This window comes from Garra rufa, chromosome 7 (genome assembly GCF_049309525.1).
Source record: "Garra rufa chromosome 7, GarRuf1.0, whole genome shotgun sequence".
NCBI classification, from domain to species: Eukaryota; Metazoa; Chordata; class Actinopteri; order Cypriniformes; family Cyprinidae; genus Garra; species Garra rufa.
Window position 1 is genome coordinate 52,752,374 of NC_133367.1, and position 16,020 is coordinate 52,768,393.

At 41.9% G+C, this 16,020-nt stretch overlaps 1 protein-coding gene across 1 annotated transcript in view; it reads left to right on the forward strand.

Moving 5' to 3' along the window:
* ephb3b (eph receptor B3b) overlaps nucleotides 1–15,541 on the forward strand; it is a 52,499-nt gene extending 36,958 nt beyond the window's left edge. The window contains exons 4-16 of the mRNA XM_073844633.1: nucleotides 1,195–1,350; nucleotides 2,128–2,463; nucleotides 4,186–4,310; nucleotides 4,677–4,839; nucleotides 5,006–5,114; nucleotides 6,065–6,112; nucleotides 6,211–6,350; nucleotides 7,336–7,583; nucleotides 7,948–8,163; nucleotides 8,255–8,404; nucleotides 8,490–8,683; nucleotides 10,354–10,509; nucleotides 12,141–15,541. Coding sequence (XP_073700734.1) covers nucleotides 1,195–1,350; nucleotides 2,128–2,463; nucleotides 4,186–4,310; nucleotides 4,677–4,839; nucleotides 5,006–5,114; nucleotides 6,065–6,112; nucleotides 6,211–6,350; nucleotides 7,336–7,583; nucleotides 7,948–8,163; nucleotides 8,255–8,404; nucleotides 8,490–8,683; nucleotides 10,354–10,509; nucleotides 12,141–12,249 — 2,150 coding nt within the window. The 3' untranslated portion in view covers nucleotides 12,250–15,541. The remainder of the gene's footprint in view (nucleotides 1–1,194; nucleotides 1,351–2,127; nucleotides 2,464–4,185; nucleotides 4,311–4,676; nucleotides 4,840–5,005; nucleotides 5,115–6,064; nucleotides 6,113–6,210; nucleotides 6,351–7,335; nucleotides 7,584–7,947; nucleotides 8,164–8,254; nucleotides 8,405–8,489; nucleotides 8,684–10,353; nucleotides 10,510–12,140) is intronic.
* Nucleotides 15,542–16,020: the final 479 nt, after the last annotated feature.

Consider the following 16,020-nt stretch of genomic DNA (forward strand, 5'->3'; position numbering starts at 1 on the left):
TTTGGTTGATTTATGTACATCTGAAATGCGAGGCAAAACACTGAGGACTCATTAATCTCCAAAGTGATACGTTACATGTGATAAACTCGAATTCACAAGGCCTACACTCTTTCATTTTTATCTCTATGTGAATTGTCTTTTATGTACCTATCTCTGGCTTCCCCTGATTAATGGTTAAACAAATAAGCCCCGGTTAACCAAGTTAACAGTATCCCTGCGCTAATGAAGCCTTGTGTCAATATTGCACTTTCTGAGAAAGGGAACTTGGAAGGTGACCTTAGGAACATCACCGGTGTTGTGTTCTGCTTTGAGCACTATCAGTCCAGAAACCAGATGTTCATTTTTTTTCATTATTTGCTGTTTCTAAACCTTACTGATAAAACGTCTCAGTAGGCTGGGAACTGTTGTCATACTCCTTGACTGCTTTTAATAAACATAAAACTGACTACCTGATCACCTAGTGACATTCTGAGCAGAAAGATCATACTGGCATTGTGTGCCAGGAGAGCAGCTCTGCATTTATCGTAGATGCGATAAAATGTGTACACAATCTCCATAAACGGTGTCAGACCTCCACAAAGGCCAAAGACCTGTAAATGGCACACTAATCTTTGTATTCATAAGATAACAGCTCACACTTTCCCTTGTAGTCTTTAATATGCTTTGTTTATCTTCGAGGGACACTTCCTGCAGCACAACATCGACATTCCCCGTGTTTGAGTATTGATAGGAGTTCATTTTGAAAAGTGCTCTTGTTTGGAACTAACAGGCATGTGTTTGTAATTGAAGTTGACGGTTAGCATATGCACATGGGGTTTATGCAAGGCCACGGTATGTTGTTGGAACTCGTCTAGTCATGAGGGGGTTATTTCCCTGGAGGAAAACAACAGCAAATTAACAGTGCCAAACAAATACGTAAGCAAGAACTTGTGCGCCTTCAAATTTTACAATGCCAAGATGGAAAGGATTAGACTGCATACTGTGGGCAAGGAAAACAATAGTAAGAAACTAAATTAAGGCAAGCGGAGCTCACAAAATGCAAATTGCAAACGGGAAATTGCTATTGATTTTGCTGCTGAATGCAATGAAAAGATACCTCAATGGAAGCATACACCAAAAATAAGTGCATTTGGTGTGAATGTACTGATATACCTCTCTCTGACAGTCGAAGTAAACAACTCTTTCTCTTTTTAGCTTGCAGTCCAGGCACCTTCAAGTCCAAGCAGGGCGAAGGCTTCTGCTCCCCGTGTCCGCCCAACAGTCGAACTAGTTCAGGAGCCGCCAGCATCTGTTCCTGCAGAACCGGCTACTATCGGGCGGACAACGACTCGCCTGACTCAGGATGCACCAGTGAGTAATTCCCTCGACTAAAACTGCCGTTTCACCCACCATGAACTTATGCGAACATAAGGAGTGTTGTTTATTTGCCACGTTCTCTGCTCTCAGAAGCCACATTGATCCAAACACCATATGTACTTTCATATGTTCATCCATATGTAAAGCAATTCCTCCGTCCAACATGCAGAAGAATGCTGGGATTGTTTCGCAACGTTTCCCTTTCTCCTGTTTTATATTAGCTCCTCTGGTTGTGTTCATTGTCAGCACTCTGAACAGATACATTCAAAAAATGTTTTCCCAAGTGAACACCACAGCTATTTCTAGCCATTTTTGATGTTAAAATAAACAGCACAAGTGGGAAAAACAAGGTTTTGCTTAATTTTAGTTACATGAAAGCACTTAATCCACATTAAGTAAATGTGAAGCCCCATCTGACCAATTTTATTTAAATTTCCTGCTTAAAAAACATTAAACTAGCCTAATGTTATCAAATGGTCTTACTAGGGGTGTGTTTCCCAAAAGCATTGTTAGCTAACTAGAGTCATTATTTCCATTGAACTCTCTTGGTAATGAGTGAACTTGCGACCATAGTTGCTTTTGGGAAATGCATCCTAGGCTGGTTTCCCCTGCTTAGATTGGTAGATTTGTTGGGGTTTAGGGAACCAGCTTTGGGACCCTAAGCACCATGCTGAGAAACCTAACCAAACCCTAATGGAGGTTAATCCTGCCAAGACCAGAAAACCACCTTAGTTTGGCCTTTTTGACATGAAAAATATTTTATTTTTGCAGCCGTACCCTCAGCTCCACGCTCCGTCATCTCCAGTGTAAATGAGACGTCGCTTGTACTCGAGTGGAGTGATCCACGTGACCAAGGTGGAAGAGAAGACCTTCTCTACAACGTCATCTGTAAGAAATGTCTGCCTGAACGTGGAACCTGCACACGATGTGATGACAATGTGGATATCTCTCCTCGCCACCTTGGCCTTACTGAGAGACATGTGACAGTCAGAAACCTTCAGGCTCACACCCAGTACAGCTTTGAGATTCAGGCTGTCAATGGAGTCTCCAACAAGAGTCCCTACGCACCCCAGTTTGCCTCAGTTAACATCACCACCAACCAAGCTGGTGAGTTCTTTTGATTTCAAGCTGGTTATCAATGTGTGTCCTTAAAGGTTACAATAGAGGTTTTTCTTTACATGCTCTAGCTTGAAATAATGAAGTGTAATAGCCTCTCAAGATCTTTCCTACCCACGACACTCTACCCAAAGAGCTCAGCCCACAGATTGCATTGATGCCAGAGAGCTGTGCTATAAGGCTCAGTAGCAAAGCTGATATACTCTAGCATAGAGTGTTTTAGGTTAGTGAGATGTTAGATGCATTAACCTTGTTAAAACAGCTTCTTATTGTGTGATTTCAAGTTTTGAATTGATACTGGACTTCTCAGGGTAGCTCTTAGAGTTATGCATATGTTTAACCCTCTCCTTAGCACTCTCTGCTAGAAGAGAATGCCTCTGTTTGCGATCAGGGATTGACCGCAGGCATTGTCACATAACCCAGGCTGTTGTTGCACATGAGTTAATCCTGGGGTGACATGCACACCCACACAGCAGCCCACCACCATGGTTCCAAAAATTTCAGGAGGGTCTGTGATCAGATTATCTCCCAGGACTGTGCTTGAATATTCATCCGCCTTTTAAGACAAAAAATAAATATGGGCCATCAGCTCAAGGGACGTCATGGTTACTTCCACTGTCTCCTCAAGATGAGGCCCCTTAATCCTGGGGTGAGAGTAAGCAAGCGGGCTGCCCAGGGAGCATTGTCTTAGGGGTGAGGCTTTTCTGAGCAAGGCCTGGGTTAGGAGGTTGACGGTGTTGGGTTGGGGGAGAGTGAGCTTTTGGGGGAGGTGGACAAAGAGACAGACGGAATAATAAAGAGCTACCAGGGAAAGGATCAAAGAACCGGACCTAGGGATTAAAACGCTTTTAACAAATAAAGAGTGAGGGAGAGAGAGACAGAGGCAAGAAACTAGGGATGTTGAGAACTACTGTAGTGTGTGAACAGAACTTGATAACATCAGAAACCGGAGACGGCAACATCAGGTCTGAGGACAAATGGGGACGGTACAGATTATGTAAAGTGAGGTGCGAAGATAAGTAAGTGGCTATGGAAGAACTTTAAAAAAACTAGTCACATTGTTTATTGCTTGCATAAAGAAAATTTTAAAGACTATACAGACATTCATTTCATGAGTGTTACCCCCCAAAATTCTAATTTTCAGTTTTTTTTTTTTTTTTCAGGAGTGATTCTCATTGCTCTAATAGAGTATTTCTTCAGTATTACAATAAAGAAATATATTAAAATCAGCAAAAGAGAGCACAGCTTACACTAACAGTGTATAAATAGTTTAGAATAGAATCTTTTTCATATTACAGTAATTTGGAAAGAATGTGCGTAATTGTCATGGAATTAATATCACAATATAAAAATATGAGATTAATAAGAAGTCGTCATGGGTGATAACAAAGATCTCAGGGAGTGGACAGAGGGTGTGTGCAGCTATACATATATTTGCATGTTTGTGTAGGTTGTATGGACTGGATCTGCCAGACACTAAGCCTTCCGATTTGTCTGTCATGGTGCTTTTCACAAGAGACTTTAGAATCTATTCTGTCTGTGTAGTTTGAGAGGCTGGGGCCCTGAAAGGGCCCAAGACTAAGAGCTGTCTGATGCTTACACATCAAAGCAGCTTTTTGGTAATCCTGAATGTGAGCATGGTCAAAATGTGGAAAAAAAAAATTGAAATTCAGCTTTCATTAAAACAGGATTTCTCTCATTTTCCCCACACAGCTCCCTCTGCAGTTCCTACCGTCCACCTGATGGGGGCCTCAGCCAACACCATGAGTCTTTCCTGGCTCCCCCCTGAAAAACCAAATGGCATCATCTTGGATTACGAGATTAAATACCATGAGAAGGTAAGAGCCAGTGTAAGTCAATGAAGCGAAGGGCATTCAATCACAATTCCACCACTGTCATCCTCTGCTCTATACATAATCGTTCATCCTGACAACAGCATCAACCCTTCCTCTCTCTCTCGTACCCTAACACTCCTCCCTAACTCCTTCCTTGATTCATCCCCTTCTTTTGAACGCTGATACCGCGAGGCAGTTGGAGCTTGGCAGGGATGGAAGCAGGAGGATTTGCATAGAGGAGAAGAAAGGGCCAGGCATATCTGCTTCGTGTTTGATGTGTTGTACTGACAGATTAAACCAGAGCTGCCAAATGCTTGCTTTTGGGTGCTGGCTGGTTTTATATGGCTTGTTTTATCACTGTTCCCACAGGACCAGGGAGAAGCTATTGCCCACACCATGACAGCCCAGCGTAGCTCTGCACGCATTGAGGGTTTGAAGCCGGGCACGCCGTATGTTGTGCAGGTTCGAGCCCGAACGGTGGCAGGGTATGGCCGTTATAGCAGCCCTACTGACTTCAGCACAAACCACCAGGGTATGTAAAACAACATTATGACATAAAAAACAATTTCCTTTCAAAGAATATCAAGCAGTTGTGTGAATCTGAGTATAAATACCTCTCATAGAAAAAGAAACGCTATAAATAGTTCCTGTTCTCTTGAATACATTCCATGATATCTCTCTTTGTGTCTCTCACACAGCCGATGCAGACAAGACTCTACAGGAGCAGTTACCCCTCATTGTGGGTTCTCTGACAGCAGGGCTGGTCTTCATCATTGTTGTTGTGGTCATTGCCATTGTCTGCCTCAGGTAAATGGTTTGCTTTTTCGCTTACCTTAATGACATCCATTCAAATGGATCCCACCAAAAGTAGAAGAAAGAATTAGAAGTCGCATATGCAATTTAGAAGTCGTAATGCTTCCTTAGACCTTATTTGACAATTAACGAATGCAGGATGAGAAGCGGATTCATTCTGGGTTGTCAGTTATTTTGGATTCTGTGCATGCTAAATTGTAGCCAGTGGTCTCAAATGTACATGTGCCCTACATTGGAATTCCGCAGTGTCCCGATAATCGTTGGCACTGGCACTTACCATCTTGTGGCCATCTTCCCATTTCCACAGTTGAGGGCAAGGCAGCTGTATATTTAAAGCCTTATCATGCAAAAATTCTAAATTTGCACTCTCTTTCGTTCTAATCAGCACAGTGTGTCTCAGTATCTTAACTTGTCTGCGATTGAAAAAATGTAGGCCTTGGCATATTCCGGAACTGAATTTGAATTGGAAATGAGATACAAGTCACCAGCGGGTATTATTGGCCCGGTTACTAGTTAGACAACAAAGGGATTGCATTAACATGTACTAGAGGGGGGTTGGGTTTGTTGAAATTGCAATGCATTTAATGGACTGATAGTGGGAAAAGTGTGAAGGAAGGAATTAAGAGTCAGGAGAGAATTAAACAATGCGGCAGTAAAGATTCCTTAGCATGTAACAGAAGTGAGACAACCAATGCTGCTACTGTTTTTCTTAGCTGTCTTTATGCAGATTTGACTTCCATCATGAAGTGACAAGGGTCTCTTGAGGCTGATTCTGTTGTTCTTGTAATTTTCATATCATTCTCTTTCTTTAATCGACCTCAATTTATGTCCCTAAAGGGGCTGGCAGGGAAAAAACTGGTCCTTTTCAAAAATGCTTATTTTTATATGTTTAGACAGGAAATCACCAACCTTTTCTAACTGACTGTATTGTCTTTGGCTCACAGGAAGCAACGCAATGGCTCAGAATCAGAGTACACAGAAAAACTGCAACAATACAGTAAGTCTCTACAGAGCTTACTTGTCATCTTATGACTAACTGTGCTATAAATATTGTGTATTATGGCAGTGTGATTCATATGGCTATTCGCACTATTGAATCCCCTATAGTCACTCCGGGGATGAAGGTCTACATTGACCCATTCACCTACGAGGACCCGAACGAGGCCATCCGCGAGTTCGCCAAAGAGATTGACGTTTCCTGTGTGAAAATCGAGGAAGTCATTGGCGCAGGTAACCAACAACACAAGCTCCTGAGCAACAGGGGGAAGACAGCTAGGCACACCCAGGCCATACCTTTAGAGGACTTCACACCAAGCGGTACTTCAATCAACTCATCCCGCTCCAAAATCCAAACCCTTAGCAACTTACCAATGTCTCTAACAGCTTTACTTACAAAATGGAGCTTCTGAGGTTATCTTCAGAGCTAACTATAGAGCTACCATTCCTGCTAACTTACCAAGCCTGTCCTGAGCCTGATGGACAATAAAATGTCCTCCTGATCCTGTGACCTGTTAACTTCTCCGTCCATGGTGCTCCTTCCTGCCCTTGAGACCACTCCCCTTTATTTTGTAAATTTTGTAAAGATTAGAATTAGCAGTTTAGCTTCTAAGAGCCAAAATAAAAGACTGTAAGACTTGCAGCCATGTTGTAATGAGGAGCCCCATGCCAGACTCCAACAAACAAGGCTTTTAACATCTAACGCTGCTACCTGAACCTGTTGTTTCCTAGCTTTGTCTAAAGTGATGAATCCCTATCATGTCCTTCCCTGACCCCTCTGTTTCTCTGGCACTTGCTTACATATTGGCCTAGACTGCAGACGCAAGCCGTCCAATGCTCCTAAGCTTCTGTCACCACCTACTACCCTCACTTCCTCCAGACCCTAGCATTCTCTGATTCTACCCTTTACCCCTTCCACTCTTGCCTTACTTTTCCCATTTCCTTTTCAGTACCCCAACCCCCAACAACCCCCAAGACCTTTTCCCACTGAAGCATTCCTGATCTCACCCTACCCCTTCCCTTGCCCCCTGGATACACTCCAATAGCATCACCTTTAGCCCTGGCTTCTCTTGCTGTCTCCCCCCGCTTCCCCTTGGCTCCTTGATTCTAACCAGTAACTCTCCCTCTCCCCTTTTTCTCCCACACTCCACCACTCTTCCCTCTCCTCTCTCCACTCCACCCTTTCTTCCTCTCTCTCGTCTGTCCACTACCTATGTAGGAGAGTTTGGAGAAGTGTGCCGTGGCCGTCTGAAACTCCCTGGACGGCGTGAGATCATTGTGGCCATCAAGACTCTGAAGGCAGGCTACACGGAACGCCAAAGAAGAGACTTCCTGAGTGAGGCCAGCATTATGGGCCAGTTCGATCATCCTAATATTATCCGTCTGGAAGGGGTGGTGACGAAGAGTCGGCCAGTCATGATTGTCACCGAGTTCATGGAGAACGGAGCACTGGATTCCTTTCTTCGGGTTAGAGATGCTTGCCACTATAAAATTAATTATTATTATTTATTTTTTTACGTTTATGGGACATGTATAGAAATGCAAGCAGCACTTAAAAAAGTGACCTACACCATAAAACCATAATTGTTGCAGTCTAGCATAAGTTTTAGTCCCCATTAGTTTTCCAATAAAAAGAGATGCTCTCACCTGTCCCCTTGAAAAAACACTCAAAACATTCTAAATAGTAATGACAAATGGCATAGCTGCTAGCTGTGACTTTGAGAGATGAATCATCTGGCAGATGAGTCATATCCTGGAAAGTTAAAAACACTTAGACAGTGGACATTTCTGTTATGAATGGGTCTGAGATTTTTCCCACTCTCTCCAACAGCTAAATGATGGACAGTTCACAGTCATCCAGCTCGTCGGTATGTTGAGAGGCATTGCAGCTGGCATGAAATATCTGTCCGACATGAACTACGTGCACCGTGATTTGGCCGCTCGTAACATTCTGGTCAACAGCAACCTGGTGTGTAAGGTGTCTGATTTTGGCCTTTCTCGTTTCTTGGAGGATGATCCGACTGACCCTACCTACACCAGCTCATTGGTCAGCATTCAAGTCTTTATCCTTTAATATTTCTCTAGCAAATGTCTTCCATCTGAGGTTTAAAAAACATTCTGTGCTCTTGCATCTATAGGGAGGAAAGATCCCTATTCGCTGGACAGCACCAGAAGCTATTGCTTATAGGAAGTTCACCTCAGCCAGTGATGTCTGGAGCTATGGCATTGTGATGTGGGAGGTGATGTCCTATGGCGAGCGCCCATACTGGGACATGAGCAACCAAGATGTAAGTTTCATCGCTACTTTGCCTCTGTTGAACTTAATTTAAGAGAAAACTAACACTGATCAATTCTTACTTTTTTCATCAACAGGTGATCAATGCAGTCGAGCAGGACTACCGACTGCCCCCACCTATGGATTGCCCTACTGCCTTGCATCAACTCATGCTAGACTGCTGGGTGAAAGAAAGAAACCTGAGACCCAAGTTTTCCCAGATCGTCAATACCTTGGACAAACTTATTCGCAATGCCGCCAGCCTTAAAGTGGTCACCAGCACACATTCTGGGTAAGGGCACAGTATGCATGATTTTTACCTCCTTAACAAACCAAGCAATTTTAAAGACTTTTACAAACTGGGTCTCTCATTTTAAATTCAGAATTAGGCCAAAGTTACAGAGGCATTTGAATTAAGAGTCTATTGATTTCAGATCATTTTCAATCGACAAACAATATTGTAAGCTGAGAAACTCTGACGTTATGGAGATTAAGATGACCTGCAGTCAATAAAACATTCGGTTTAATTGCGCCATCACGGGGCTATCGATTATTTTGCCAGAGATGCTTGCTCCAGTTTACACTTACTAGAGCCTTTTCTGTTTGAGATATTAAACGGTCTTTCAGATACCCATCACTATACAACAGAATTTGCACAGAATTTAGTGTTTCACTAAGACACTCAGTAATTGTTAGGCAGAAGCTGTAGGCGGGTTTTGACCCACCCTGGGGTGCCTGCCTCCAGGCTGTAGGTCCTGGGGGAGAGCCTGTAACTACCAGGAAACAGTGGGAGACACTTTGTCTACTCTGCAATGATCAGAGGATAAAGGAAGAATAATTAGTTAATGTAATTCAGAGATGGGAATGGTTTTAATTAGCAAGTAACGATATTTTAAAAGGGCCAATGGAGAGGTGGCCTGCCTGCTGAGCCTCATGAAAGACTGAGAAATGGGCTCCTGTTGTTGCAACATTTGATGGTCTGTGTATCTTCAGTAATCAATTCCTTAACTAAACTAAGGAGAGTTTAATTAGTTATTAGTTGCTCTCAATGCTGAGTTAAGGCTAGTTATTCAGACATTTGTTCTTTTGGTTTCCTCATGCAGTTTCACTGTCTTACACTTAGCCAGCATCCCTAAGATGTGAGAGCAAGGCAAGCTCTAACAATGCCCCATTAAGAAAAGCTGCCTTCCAGGTTAATGACCACAAACCCTTCAGCCCTAAAGGCAGGAGCTTATTAAAAAATCACTCTTCCCATCCATCTACAGAGCTTGTCCTCAATAGAGCCTCTGTTCCTTTCTTATTAACTTTTTTCTTATGCTTTTAATTGTTAATTAATCTAATGCCATCAAAAGACAGCTAGGTTCAGCAGAGCAGAGAGCTCGCAGACAGAAGTGTCTTTGCTCTCAAACTTTGCCTCCCTATCCCCACTGCCCAGACCTCACTGTTAGTTATTAAGACCCCAATCTGGTCATAGATCAAGTCTGGTCTCTGTTGGTTTTGTCTGATCTAATTTAAACTGGCTGCTTTTATGCATGACATTAAATTTAGTTGAACTATGGTGCACAAAGGGTATTTCGGGGTGTAGGCAGGCACACATGATTTAGCTAAGTGGACCAACAAGGTGGTCGACCCACTTGTTCTACTTTGATGAATCATGTCAAACAGTGATTTTAAAAGAATAATGAGAAATAATATTGGAGCATGTCAAGTATCGATACACGTCAGGCATCAAAGACATTTGCTGCTTCATACGGACCCACACCCACAGCATCATTGCAGTTCTCTCTGGCGGGCCCCTGCACGTCTCCAGCCAGTAAGCCACAGTGGCAGGTTGAGGCCCTACAGGCCGGGAGAGGTGGTGGTGGTGGTGGGGGGTTTGGGGGTGAGGTTTCGGTGGTGGAGGCCTGACGTGACCTAACCCTCTTTCTCTCTTTTTATCTCCACTCCTCTCTTTCTCTGTAGGGCCTCCCAGCCGCTCCTCGACCGCTGTGTGCCTGACTACACCACCTTCACCACTGTGGGCGACTGGCTGGACGCCATCAAGATGAGCCGCTACCGAGACAACTTCCTTAATGCTGGCTTTGCTTCTTTTGACTTGGTGGCCCAGATGACTGCAGAGTGAGTGTCTGGTTCATTTGTTGGATTGCTCGTCTTTGTTTTGGAGGTCTCGTATTAGTTTGAATTCAAGGCACTGTGCACTTGTGCAACTTCTAATTGTTCTAAAGTAAGAAATAAGTCAGAATTTGCTTGTGGTGTGGTCTTGAGCCAGTTGGGTGAAATCAAACTCTGGTTCGGACCAAGCTACTTAAAACAGAACTTCAATAGGGGATTGGTGCTGGAGCCCAGTTGGGAACTGGGGTGCACTTTTCCACTCCAAAAAATTCCAGATCCTTGTTCCGAACCGGCCCTCAAAACCGGGTTTGAAAAAGGGAACCTATGACATCAGTAGGTGGAGTTTTTACTACAAGCCATAGTTTGAAAAGAGTTCAGGTAAATTTTCAACATTCTCAACAGTTCAGTAGTGGTCAGCAGAAGAAACCAATGCTCTCCTTCTGCAAGAGATAACAAGTGATTCTGGTCACATATTGGTGACATAGATGGTTCTGCTCCCTGCCAGTGGAAACCGGCTCTAGCTCCAGCACCAGCCCCAGTGGAAAAGCAGTATTAGTGATCAGAATGGGGTTAGTGATAGAGCTTTTGAGCATATGATTGAGCGTCTTGCATTAATTTATTGTAACATTTCATCCCCAGAATATGTCATGAACAAAGAATCTGACAAAGGTCACCGTCCAGAAAAGAAATCCACGATTTGCCGCTATGTTAAATGTCTAGACTGATGTGAAGAGAGCGGTTGGGATCAAATAAACTAATAAAGAAAAAAAAAATTATAAATTCATCACGCCCATTAAAGTGTAATAAAGGATGGAGGCAGGGGTAATTTGTTTCAATTTGGCAACTTGACAGGTGGACCAGTCGGTGGTTTTCTCATGCTCTTAATGACTAGTAATTCTCCTAATGGGCTCCATTTAACATCATTTTATCCAACATTGTTGGCTTGATAGGACCAACAGAGGGAAAAGAGAGAAAACACTCTTACATTGTGTAAAATTACTTGACTAATGTCATGCGATTGTAGAGATGAGAAGGGCAGACAGACTGGGGGCCGCCATGGGGCGCTTGCTCCCTGACAACGTCCTCTTTGCTTATCGGAAGGTGAAACGAGTAAACGACAAGAGTCTGCACTAGCTTTTAGCTACACGTGTTGCTGTGTAAACTAAAACCTCACAAAGGGATTAGATTACCTCAGCCAATGAAACAACAGGAAGCATTTTTATCATAAAGCCAGTGGTAACCTTTACACCACACTCATTCTACAGTACAATGACGGTCTGTCATGCAGTGAAATAATATTCCAAGTCATGTCTGTGGTTACACTTTCTTAATGTGAAATTTGACATCTGGTAGCCGTAGGTGCAAAACCTTGCAAATCATTGACCACCGCTTGACCTGTCTCGAGCTTGAGAACTGGCTTTGCACCACAAACCTGTCTCAGTTCAGTAGCCGAAGGGTGGGGTTGTTCTATTTGCTCAACCTAGCGACAATTTGCTAACGGATTTGCTCACCTGGCTACGTTCCCATGGGAGTTCATTGCTTGAATAACACCAATTCTGCCCTTTCTTTTAGAAACCACTGTGTTGTTTATTGTATAACAATGGCAATAAGCTCTTTCTCGTTGTCGTTTTCTACAGAGACCTGTTACGGATAGGTGTAACATTAGCCGGCCACCAAAAGAAGATTCTCGGCAGCATTCAAGACATGAGACTGCAAATGAACCAAACGCTGCCCGTCCAGGTCTGAGATGGGGGCGGAACTGTTCTACAGCGAACTAACAGACGACCCCAGACGCCTTATCATCTCCACTAATCAGATGAAACTGGCTTGCAGTGCCTCGGACAACTTTTTCCTTTTCCATTTTCCTGTTTTCCTGTAACGACTGCATTATTTTACACCCGACAGGATTAGATAAGTTTATTTTGTACTTATTTTTAAGAACGGAGAGGAAAGCCTATATCCCATGCATGCCTCTCGAGGCTCCGGTGTGGGGTTGGCGATTGCATGCGTGCGTGTGGTATTTTCTTTCGTGAGGCTGGCTGGGAAGCCTCCCATAATGCATTTCTCCCTGAACAGACTCTGAGGGACGGACTCTCCTAGATGGACATTGCTTATGGAAGAGATACACCTCTAATAGTACACATAACTTGAATATTAAAGACAAAAACTAGACGTGAACATACATTCACGGAACGTGTGGACACGAGTGCGCAGAAATCCCTCCAACACTAGCAGATGTTCTATTGTGCGTGTGATTTTGTGCTTATTCCCCATCTTCATATTGAAGGTGTTTTATTTAAGGGCACATGCCTCAAACGGACAGGAGGGAGAGGCACAGCCGAGGGCGAAAGATCACGGATGTCGCAGGACCGGATTTGAGGAAGTTGCGTTTGTCCACCAGGTTTAAACTGACAAAGGACTTCTTAGAATATACCTGGTGAACTCAGGATGCTTTCATAGTTTCAAATAATGGATTCTCAGCTGTGTTTTCACAATTTCAATCGATGTTTTCTTTTATTCTCTTCTGTTGTTTTCCCTCACCCTGTTTAGTTTCTGTTCCACGATGAGTTGACATTTAGCTGGTCGTCAGTCATTATATCAGGATTCTTTAGCGGTTAGAAAAGAGAAGGACTGTGATAACCTGTACTACACTGCAAGAAATCATTTTTTTTTTTTTTTTTAAATCAATACGTTGTCTTTTTCCAGGATAAATATCTAAACATTCTTGAAACAAGATCAATTTAAAAAGTCAAATTGCACAATATACTGTATCAAGACTTGTTTTCAGATAATATGTGACCCTGGACCATGATATATTTACGGTAGGAAATTTCATGGAATATGATCTTTACTTAATATCCTAATGATTTTTGGCTTTTACTACAAATATACCTGTGCGACTTAAGACTGGTTTTGTGGTTCAGGGTCACATATATCTTAAGATGTTTGCTTTTTCTTGGTAAAATTCTTATGTTAAGCATAAATCTAACAACATTCACAGAGCTTCATGCTTTAAACATAAAATTAATCCAATTTTGCCAATAAATTCTCATCTTGTTTTGAGAATGTTTTACTTTTTATCAAGGAAAATGATAAAATGCTGATATATAAAGTATTTTTCCAGTGTACAAATCACTGGCCATCTCTACAACGAGTGAGTGTGTATGTGTCAGGTATGACTATGTTGAAGTGTGTGTGTTTATGTGTGTATGTGTATAAAGCAAAGGGAGAGTGTAAGGATTATGCACACATTCTGTACATGAACGTTTCAGTTGTGTTCCACGGTGGAACACTAATGCATGAAATGACTTGTGACAAAGAGCTCCGGTTATATACGAATCAATAATATAGTGGAGAAATACCAATTTGTTTTGTTTATTTTTCGATTTTATTCGAGCAAATCCCTACACTGTAAAAAGTTAACTTAAAAACTTACATTTATCAGCTGCATTAAAAGTTTAAGTTAAATCAACTTTAAAGTACAAGTCATTTTAAACTAATTTTATTGTCGTGAGTTGAAATGAATAATAGTTTTAAGTTGATTTAACTTAAAATTTTAAGGCAGCTGCTGAACTTACGTTTTTAAGTTGAAACTGGTTTTAAGTGTAGAGGCCAAACTGAACGATTAATTTATTGAAAGATCTGAGTGCTGACATTCAAAAAAAAAAAAAAAAAAGACGGTAAAGACATTTTTGGAATGACTTGGAGGAGGAAGTGTTTTGAAATTGGTTTTAGAGCAATGAATAGAGGTGTTGAACATCTCATCAATGTTGGGCAGATCCCTAGTAAATCTTTTCAATATTAGAGCTAAGCCTTTCCGTCACCACCACAAAGAGAAACTGTTAGTACCAACTGTAAAGCTCACTCGCCAAGCGTTTTGTTCACTTCGCGCAATCACATTTTCAGCATTGCAGGATTTCCGGAGGCGTTTCTTTTTATAAATGAGATCTTGAACCACAATGTTAATTCTCGATAATGCTATGCGGTAGACAGGATACGTTGTACTTCCTGAAACTGTTGGTTGTCTTCCACATTTTTTAGCCTTCACCTCGTTTTCTTGCGCATAGGCTTGATGAAAGACCCAAGCGGCAGACTCCAGTGGCTTGGGCCCGCAAGTCTGATTGACAGAAACCGTGATTATTTGCCTTCAATTTTTGAATGGCTCTTGTTTTAGTTTAGTTCTCCCAACGCCAATCAAGAAAGACGTTAAATATGCAAAATAGTAGCATGTTTGACGGGTTTAGAAGCCAATACAACAGGATGTTATTACCAGAATCTGTATCTAGACTAGTTTCAGTGCTTATATACTGCACTATGGGATACAGTACTGCATATATTCTGCACAGTACTCCTCAGTTTGTGGTTTCGTTTCATTCCCGATTTCACAAACCCTCTCAATTACAAGAGCTCCGTGTAATATAACGATGATGACCGACATTATCCTTTTTCTTGATGTATATGAACCCTGTTCCTTAAAGTTCCTATCTGCTACTAACTAACAGAGCTGTTGAGGAACTAAACGTAGCTGCTTTTGTCACATTCTCTCATAACTGGATTTGAGTGTGTGTTTGTGTGTGTGTTTGTATGTATGACTGTATTTGGGTAAGGTGCTATTGTCATTGTTTTTTAATCAAGACATAACTTGCATGATTTTGGTTCAATAACTCCGTGCCAATGGTCGTTCTCCATCTCGGACTCTCCTTCTTTCTCTTATGTGATAGTTTTCCTGAGTTTTGAAGTTACTCTTTTATATTAAAAATCAAGCAAAAAAGTTTTTTTTTTTTTTTCCAAGCAGTCTTCTCATCACAACACGAATCACTGACGCGCAAAAGCGAAATGTCTGCTGAGTGCTGTACTTATACTGAGAAAAGCAAGACACATTTCAATACTTTTTTTTTCTCTTCTTGTTCTTTTTGTTTTGTTTTTTTGGAAAGCATTGAGATGTATTTAATGGTGAAGACAAAAAACAGCGATTAAATAATGCATTCTTGTAGAAATATTTTTAAAAAACCCTTTTGCAATTAAATTATTTAAGAAATAACAACGTTTCAGTCTGTCTCTCATTTCTCGCATGGATTTCAATTGTCAATTGTTCTTTCTCAGACATGTTGGGGCCACAAATTCTTGCTTAATTGAAAAGCCTGAAGATTTTGAAGACCGTCCTCCTACTCCATAAAACATTCTGGCCTGTATTTGAGTGGGAAAAGCTTTGATCTTTACAGGTCAGGGCACCTGCCTCGCAGATACGGACTGTGAGAAAGTATGCAGAGTTCATGTGTTGCTCAGACTGATCTGGATTTTACAAAATGGAGGATCTTCATGGTCAGGCTTAACTGCAGAGATATCGGCCTTGATGTTTTATTACTTAAGGTTTTATTGTTTATCTATGCAATATGCGGTTTTACAGTCTTCATATGCTTACCACCAGCAAGTACACAGGGCTATAGTATAAACGTTTTAAAATGGCCGCAAGGTTTTGATATACTGAAGTCTTACTCAATGACAAATGAGACGTTT